This window comes from Tachypleus tridentatus, chromosome 6, assembly GCF_004210375.1.
Source record: "Tachypleus tridentatus isolate NWPU-2018 chromosome 6, ASM421037v1, whole genome shotgun sequence".
In the NCBI taxonomy this organism is placed as follows: Eukaryota; Metazoa; Arthropoda; class Merostomata; order Xiphosura; family Limulidae; genus Tachypleus; species Tachypleus tridentatus.
Window position 1 is genome coordinate 146,975,111 of NC_134830.1, and position 9,354 is coordinate 146,984,464.

At 30.5% G+C, this 9,354-nt stretch overlaps 1 protein-coding gene across 1 annotated transcript; it reads right to left on the reverse strand.

Moving 5' to 3' along the window:
* Window positions 1–596: 596 nt before the first annotated feature.
* On the reverse strand, window positions 597–8,633 carry LOC143253979 (cytochrome P450 20A1-like). The gene is made up of 4 exons (XM_076508657.1): window positions 8,256–8,633; window positions 6,369–6,480; window positions 2,081–2,145; window positions 597–1,156 (listed from the first exon to the last, which is right to left on the reverse strand). The coding sequence occupies exons 1-4, from the start codon at window positions 8,372–8,374 to the stop codon at window positions 904–906; spliced, it is 549 nt and encodes a 182-aa protein (XP_076364772.1). The 5' UTR covers window positions 8,375–8,633; the 3' UTR covers window positions 597–903.
* Between the last annotated feature and the right edge of the window lie 721 nt (window positions 8,634–9,354).

The following is a 9,354-nucleotide window of genomic DNA, read 5'->3' on the forward strand; positions in this document are numbered from 1 at the left end:
TTTACCCACAGTTATGTATTCTACATTGTTTAATAAAATACACATGAACATAAATTTTCATCCACATGTATTAAATGCTGTATATAATTTTACAACACTCGAGTAATGAGACTTTTACTTTTTAACTGTAACTGTAACACTTATTTTTCTAACGTAAAGCTTAATTAGTTTAAGTTTTGAGTATAAAAAAAATTATCAAATAATATTTTTAGTCATATATTTCAGTCAAGGTAAGCTTAAAAATGCATATTAAATAATATCAAAGGTGATTTATTTTGAACACTGTACTTTAAACATAACTTCACTATCTCACTTTCAAGACAAAGAAGTCACAAATTACTATACAATTCTGTGTGCAGGTGCATGAAGACCAGCAGTTTTAGTGAACTCCTAGTATGTTCAAAACCTTTATACATATCAATATTGTATTTGGGTTAATTTATATGTATGGAAGGCCGTGTGTTAATTCAGTGAAACAGCTATAAATAGGCTATTTTCCTTACTTTGCAGTGTGAAAAGGAAATTGATCTTTGTGTCATAGTAAAAAGTTACAGGTATGAACTGTCATTTTAAAATTTAGAAACAATGAAAAATGATTGACGTTGATTTTTATATTTATTAACTAGTAAAAAATAAAATACAGAACATATTTATGAAACTTCATTATTTTTATGGAAACTCAGTTATCCAAATATTACGAGCATGTTGTGATTGTAGAATTCTTTATACCATCAGCCTCTTTCCTAGAACTGTTTGCCACATTTTTATGATAAGTTCACAAAGTCATATTCAATGCAAGACAAAATTCAGCCATTTCATTTTTATCCAATACGGCTGCTTGGGATAGGAAGGAAAAAAAAAAGGAAAACATTATTTCTTCATTATTTTAGAGGGTACAGTTAATTATGATCTTGGGCTAATTGTTATCCACACTTCATCTTCAGGTCTTGTAATTACTCGTTGAAGAGGATTCACAACTTGACCATCTACCAGATGGAGTTCAAACTTAGTACAGATCACAGAAATATACAGTGCCAGCTGCACATACACCAGGTCAGAGCCAGGACACTTTCGTTTTCCTGAAAAGCCAAATGGTTGAAATGCTAATTTGGATCTTGAGTTAGTGTCATCTTCATCAAATCTATCAGGGTTGAACCTAAAAATGAAAGAACTTAATTTACAACGAATTATAAACGAACTTCACTCATTCTTTAATAGTGGAAGTTTCTTTTTAGTAACAATAAGCAAGAGTAAAGATTTTGCTGCAACTGTTAGTGTAATTAATACTTTCCATTTATTCTTGCTGTCACCAACATGGCTAAAACATATTTAAACAGATTCCAATATTGTGTGATCTGTTGCAAAAACTAAAGCTTCTTGTTTAATTCTTGATCATTTTCAACAATATATTCTCACTAATATATAAAGGGATCTTATTTCTCTAAATTGTAAATCTGTTGCAAGATTAATGATTACCTTGCTTTGTTTGATATAATGTAAACTATTAAACCAAGTATCAATATACTAATAATACAATATCTAACTCAACTAAATAAACAGTGTTTCCAAGTAAACTGAATATTCAAATCAGACCACACATATTTTTGAACTCAAAATGGTGGCATTTAGGTGATCAAACCAATTGCCCATGCTGGTATCATGATACTTAATATATTAATTATTTTCATAATTTGTTATTCGTTAAAATTAATACTTTTCAAAAACTTTATTTCATACACCCAAATAATGTAACTACTTTCCAATGAATATTTTCAGAGCTAACTACAATTTTTTTTTCTTTTTAATATATGGCTAAAATGTTGAGATGAACAAACTATGATATGTAATAATTACACATAAAATTATGATAAAAACTACAACAGGTGAAAACATTTCAGAGACATTTTGCAACTGGAAATTGTTATAAGACCATCAATGCTGTACTTATGTAAATATAATTTCTAAGTGAGATAAAACACTCCTACCTGAACCAATTCTTCATTACTTAAAATACACCACACATATAGAATCTATGGCACAGAACACGTTGATATTTAAATTCAGAGTTACAATTACTTACATTTTAGGAAGACTCCAATAATTTTCACTGTGCAACACCACACCTAAGGCTTGGATAACTGGAGTCTAGGTGGAGAAAAATTCATTTTAAAGTTAACTGACTCAAAGAAAAGTTACCAATTTGTATGCAGTTTTACAGACAGAAAACAATGATTTAATAATAATACACACTCTCTCTCTCATGGGTGAACAATAAAATTTTCTTAAAGCAATGCATAATCAGCAGCTATTCATTATAATTGTAATTTCCATGTAAACTAAGAATGTGTTGCACAATACAGTATACACTAATAAATTAAATAATGCATAGAATGCTAAAAAGGTTTTTGTAAGTACTTACAGTATATAAAGTTAGAAAAACTAAATTTATACTCCTGGTAGTTATAACAGATTACAAGGTTTAAAGGCATTTTGTTTCTAATTTTATTATCAAAACTTGTCCATCTCCCCAAAACATACTACAAATTTGTAAGACAACATATGAAGACCATATCATAAAGAATGAAACAATGTATTATAGATTACTGTGAGTTAATTGATACTTAAGAAATCCCATTTAACTCCTATCTACCAAACTGTGATTCTGCAAATATAAAAGCAGACATTCAATACTTTCTTTTTATCTATCTTTCAATCTTTTCAATTTTCTACCCTTTTTTGAAAACAATACCAGACTTTTTATTTACATTGAATATAAATTTATATTTACATATAAATTCATTGGAATTATTTATTTATTGTTTTTCTTTTCTTTGAATTTTGCACAAAGCTACATGAAGGCTATCTGCACTAGTTGTCCCTAATTTTGCAGTGTAAGACTGGAAGAGGACAGCTAGTCTTTGCCACCTACTGCCAACTCTTGGGCTTCTTTTTTACTAACTAAAAGTGAGATTGACCATCATCATATAATGCCCCCAAGGCTGAAAGGACGAGCATGTTTGGTGTGACGGGGATTTGAACCTGCGACCCTCAGGTTACAAGTCAAGTGCCTTAACAACCTGGCCATGCCAGGCCTAGGAATTATTTATTAAAAAAACTTATTCACATGTAAATAAAGTTTTGTATTTTCTTCAGATAAATAAAATTCATAGAGTATAATTAGAATATTGTGTTTAACTTTATATTTGAAAAAAAGCACATCCAAGTACATATTCTATTAAAGATGTAAATACAATGTGTAAAGATGTACAGTTAATATCTCATACAAAAGTTACTCAATTATCAGTTCTATCAAGACGGCTTCAGCATCCTAAAACTTATGTTTGAAGTTATGTGGGAGATGGACAAAATACACTGTAGATAAATAATAACATCTAAAGTTAACATTTTCATTATCCAAAGTAGGAAATAATCATTATCCAATATAACTGGTAGTGCAGAAAAGTACAGTGAAAATAATCTTCTGCATGGCTCCAAAGTGTTACAAGGTTAGCAGAATGTAAAGGCTGCTCAACCAGTCTGTATGTTCCAGGGGTCAAAGATTATGTATGTGTAGTGTTGCTAGGACAATAAGTTAACAAATAAAGCATGTGAGAAATACTTAAATGAAATATCTATAAAAATATTTTATAGTTTTCCAAAATCTGTAGTGCATACTGGAGGGATTTACAAATGTTTTCCAATAACGTTTTTAAAGAGTGACCTTTACTCCCCAGATAGTAATGTATATATATTTTAATATCAGCCAAAGTTTTGCCATTGATTTCATCTAGTAATACAAAATCAGTTCTTGTACTACTAGATGAAACTGCAGTGTTGAAATGTTAGCTGATTTAAAAAAAAAAAATTTTATTGACTGGATTGTAAAATTTTCTTTTAACAACTTCACTGCCAACCTATCAAAATAAGCAGGTGCAGGGATAAATCATCCCAAGCCTACATCTAAAGGAGAATGCAATATTCATTCAGTTTTTGAGGACTACCAGGAATGATTCAGTTCTTGGTGTAAGGGTGACACCTGTACTACATTTCCAGATAAATAACACTGACCTATTTCCAATCAAGGGATAGGTCCACTTGGTCTTAAATCAACTTGATGATAATGACTTCCCCACTGGTTTGCTTCTGGGGAAGCAAAGGTTCTTCAACTCAATTAGAAGAAAACTGGAAAAAGGAAGTTGCTTGTTGGAAATTACCAAAAAGGCACATTTACTGAACAGGAGTTATCTATCACCTGCATAAAATTTTAAAACTGAGAGACTGTGCAATAGATTACCATACACAAAGACAGCAGGAACTGGCCAGGCACGTGGGAAAGAGAAGTAATCCCTGTTACATACACCAGCCAAATGGTTGGTTACATTACCTCCAGTATGCACGTGCACACACACATCTACCCTCTAGAATATCACAATCAAGGTGTTGGCTAAAGATAATATAAGTGTGAAATGGCAAACTGTATGGAAGATGACATTATAAGGATGAAAAAGCCATTTTCCATGGAGGAATAGATAAGCTGGATGAGTTGTTTAACCCAAATTGTTAATGCAGAAAGAGACAAGTCCTAAGAAAAAGAGGAATCCTATAAAAAATATATATATAAGCAGGACAAAGGAAACAGTCAGGTTCTAAATAACTGTAACAAGAAGAAGGAGAAAGGAAAAGAATTGGAGAAACAATCCCTCCCTCAAGCAAATCAAGTTTTTTAGGAAAGAAAAGTGGTCTGGTAATAAAATCAATCTGTACCTGTGGTGAAGACTACTGGAGGTGTCCAAAGTAAAAAATCAATAAAAAATCACAGGGATGTCTCCTTCTAGTGAGAATAAAAAGAAAATACATCTTAAGTGAAGAACTGTATGAACGAGAGGGGAAGGGCCAAAGGTTCAACATGTGACTGAATACTGGAGTGCCAAAGAAAAGAATTATTTTTTGGCATGCATAAAATGCTAAAAGGGATATGTGCAAGGAGGATATGATGCCCTCCCATTGGTTAAGAGGCAGAGTCTGATGCTGACTGCATGGCAGACTGATGCAGTACGTTATCACGTGCAGGGATAGGAATATCATTGAAAGGTTTGGCAAGTGTGATAAAACTTTGTTGCAATGACATTAAGTATTAAGTATTTGTTCTGTTGAGAAGTAAGTAATACTTCTGAAATAAGGCTTAAACTAATTTCTTGATGCTAAAATGTGCACTTGCACCCTAAAACATATATTCAGTTTTTACCAATTTTAAATCCATCACAGTGGATGTATGTACCCATTTACATACACAATCACTTAAAGCAAATTAAAAGGGAAATATGGTTTGGAACAAAATGACACCATTTTTTATTTATGATTATTTTCTTTTTATAATTTACATTACTTCAAAGAAGTCACATGTGTTAAGACTACCTAATGATAACACTATGTAACACAAATTTTGTTCCAGGATAGCATGTGTTATTTCTTAATTTATTGTGTTATAAAAGTACAGAATGTGGCCATTATTCCCTTCAAACTTTGCTTTTATGACCTTGATAATGAAATTTAGAAATTAACCTGTTTTCTATGTAAAAACGAGCAAATATGCACATTTTCATTTACATAAGGTCTGAATAAAACAACATAGGAATCAAGATTTACATGTATTTATAAAGTTAAACAGAAATGTTTAGAAGTGAGTAGTTTTTCGAGATTTGAGACTGTAATGTAAATCACTTTCATGTATCAGCCCTCAAATATAGTCTTCCATCACGTTTTCGTTATATGCTCCCAGATTACTGAAGCAAAGTCTGAAGAGAAAAATAGGTCTTTTCCATTTACTTTAGGCACAAGCAATTGGGAAATAATGCTTTCTGCCCAGGAACAAGAAAAAGTAAAAATTTTGTAACATAGTGTATTTGTTCAAACATGGTTTAAATAAAATGAAGCCTAGAAAGTACTGAAAATAGACCAACAGTGATCAACTAGGAGGCAAAATTTTTTTTCAGCTTGCTCCTCATCAGTTTATAATTAACAAAGATCAAAATACTTTAGTTTCCACATTAGAGCCACCATTTATTAGGTGACCAAAAATTACATAAACTAATTTATAAATCTACTATTTGACACATCTTTACTTGATCAAAATTGTGAAAATAGGCAGTTCCTTTAATCAACCTAAAGAGAACATTTAGTTAAGTTACTCTAACAGAGAAAGGATTAATAAAAGTTGTTAAAAACTACTATGTTCTAAAGTTTTGGTCCTTACTAATTTTCCCATTATGTTCTTGGTTATTACATTTTTCTAGATTTCACATCCAACAGACTTTTTGCCCAATAAATTTTTTTTCACAAGTAACTGGCACAAAACAGAAAGAGAATACCTTCTTTGGAATAATATGTCCACCAATTTCAGCATCAAGATCTTGACAACGTGCTGTCCACGGTTCTACAGCTGCCATTCGCAGCGTCTCATTAATCACTTGACGAAGATATCTAAATTTAAAAACAATAAAATTTTAATTAAAAAACAGTGTACAAATATTATCTAACTTTATATTACTGTAATGATCCACAGAGAGATTTATTTTACCTAACAAGATTAAAACCAATATCTTAAGATAATGTTATTCAAATTAACACAAGTGAAATTTTTAAGTGAAAGCTTTAAAATTCTTATATTACCAAATAGAGAAAACTCCTGCTTCATGGATCCAAGAACTTAGCCATTTTTTCCCTTAGAAAATTGCCTTTCTATGTATAAACAAGTAGGAGTAATATGTAACAAATGAAAAAAACCACAGCAGAAAATTTCCTGTGGCACATGGTTGAAATAGTTCAAAGAACAATTCATATCTATGCACATAACCAGTGTATCATTAGTTACTGGACATATCATAAATGTACTTTATCTCCATACACTAAAGTATTTGGGTACTTTGAAAACCGATTTCAATATTTAACTACTATACTCTAGCTCAAACTATCTACTATTAGACACATATATTTTATTAAAATAAAAAAACAAATCTAAATGTGAACAAAAACATATTACAACCACTAGTCATTTTTTCTTAGAACATTTCAAAAATCCTATTAAATTTTAAACACTCCACTTGTTGGTTATCACATTGTTAAATACAGGATAATCTAAGGCAGTGACAGAAGTTCCTATCATCATGTAATTCCACAGATTAGGACACAGAGTTCGTAGCAAATAAAAAACTCTCTTAAATACATTAATCAGAATAACACCAGAGCAAATGCAGTGGTCTACTCTAAAGAGATTTTGTGACTTAAAGCCACATTAGTACAAGAAATGGATACAAGCCAAACATTCTCATTAAAGCAAAAAATAAAAAGGTTACATCAGGTTTTTTTAACAATTAAATATTTTTGGTAAAATGAAAAAGTAAAGGTATCTTTATGTTTTAAACAGCAGGTACCAGCTTTGTCAAATTCTATTTATACAAGGTTTTGAACATTTTAATTAAAACAATTGTTTTATTAATTAAACTCATAAAATGTAAATGCTACTAGCCAAGGAATTATCAATCATTTATTATATTTTTGTATAAAAGTTTAATACCTAATACTATTCACAGAAAAATTAATTAATTAAGAGAAACAATTTTAATAGTTCTTATTTCTTTTTATCTCTCCAACAGGTATCCATAATCAAATATAATTATACAGAAGAAAATTGTATTCAGGGAGTTTCTACAGTGAATTTTGACACATTAATTCCGAAACTAATACTTTTCATTTTTTTGCAACTTTAAAAGTTCCCAATAACAAACAAAATTACAATTTCTGTAATTACACTATTAACATGAGCCAATCTTTTTCAAAGTGTATGCAATTGAACTTTGGACCCCAACAATGACAATAAACGTGTTCGAAAATATGGTTTTCTCAAACTTCAGTTAAATGGAAAAAAAAATATAACTCAAATTTGAACATCCATATTGTAAATTCTTCAACTTCAACATCAGTGCTATACAAAACCTAAGGCTTTCAAGTTCACTGTTAAATGGGTGAAGAAAGGAAATAGATTATGATTCACTCAAACCAAGACTGACTTCAATTATAATGGCAATACTTTAGTTGTAAGCTTATGATATAAAAACAAAAATATTTTTTCAATGATAGTACTTTTAAGATATCAGTTTAATTTATTGATTAGTATATAGCAAAATGTATTAAAGTGGTGCAAGATTTTTATTCTTTCTACTTGTATAGTAACCCATTCCTCAAAAAGAGTAACTTACTTAAGTTTGGGAAGCACAGTATATGACAGACTGCTGGAACCTACAACATCTTTTAATTCTTTGTACACCTTTTCTTGGACATCTTTGTGTGTTGCCAAAAAGTAGATGGCCCAAACCATTGCTAAGGTAAAATAAAAAGTTTTATGGGGTTACAGCAAAAATCCTACTATTACCAATGAAGTTTTCATGAATAAAACTTAAACTACATGATGCACCAATTACTACTGAATCAGCTTTGACACCAATTTTGAAGCTTTATGATGGAAACAAGGTTGAAGTTTTATAGAAACTGGAACTGGCTGAATATCACATATATACAGATGTATGTATATATGTTACCTCTCTCAGCCAAACTGTTCAGTTCACTTCATAGCTTAAAATTAAACAGTAAAAATTTGTAATATATATTGGACTAACTTCAAAGTTATATAAATAGTTCATTTATTATATAATCTAAAATTGAATTTACGTAAATTGACAAAATCAAAAATGAATAATGGTAAATAATTTGTGTGGTTTTGTGCTAAGAGTATTTATCAAATCAAAAGAGTCAAAATTGCAGCTAAACACTATAACAGAATTTTAAATTATCTTATAAGCACAGCAAGTGTTACAATTTTCCTATACTAAAAAGCTATTTCTGATAGGTACTTACCACCTCTCACATAAATAGCTATTCTTGCTCAGTGCTGACCTCCATATACAATTTTGTTTTTCCATACTAAAAGCCTTGAACTCCCACATACCTCAAGATCAACATGGTTCGACTGCATCTTGGATGTAATTCATCATGTGATCACACTCCACCAATAGGAATGTGATACACCTCCTAACACATCTGACTCCCTCTATTCAATTCTACCAAACCATCACTTCAAGTTTTGGCAGAAAATGCAAGAATCTGTTTTCATGTGGTGGAAGGGTGGTAAGTTTGAAAATTATAACTTCCAATATGGTACATTACTGCCTCTTACATAAATAGCTAGAATATTTAATAGGTGAAGGGACAGGTATAGAGAAAGAAAGAAGTATCCTTCTAAAGCATCAAAAGACACTGTAAAAAAGTGTAAATCCTAGCAGTAGAGGATTATATGTATGA

Bases quoted from the DNA above. Each gene is read 5' to 3' on its own strand.
- LOC143253979 (XM_076508657.1), bottom strand. From the start codon at position 8,374: ATGGTTTGGGCCATCTACTTTTTGGCAACACACAAAGATGTCCAAGAA. The intron at 2,146-6,368 runs GTATTCTCTTTC...TTCTCCACCTAG, and splicing joins GACATATTATTCCAAAGAAG to ACTCCAGTTATCCAAGCCTT. The intron at 1,157-2,080 runs GTAAGTAATTGT...TTTCATTTTTAG, and splicing joins TATTGGAGTCTTCCTAAAAT to GTTCAACCCTGATAGATTTG.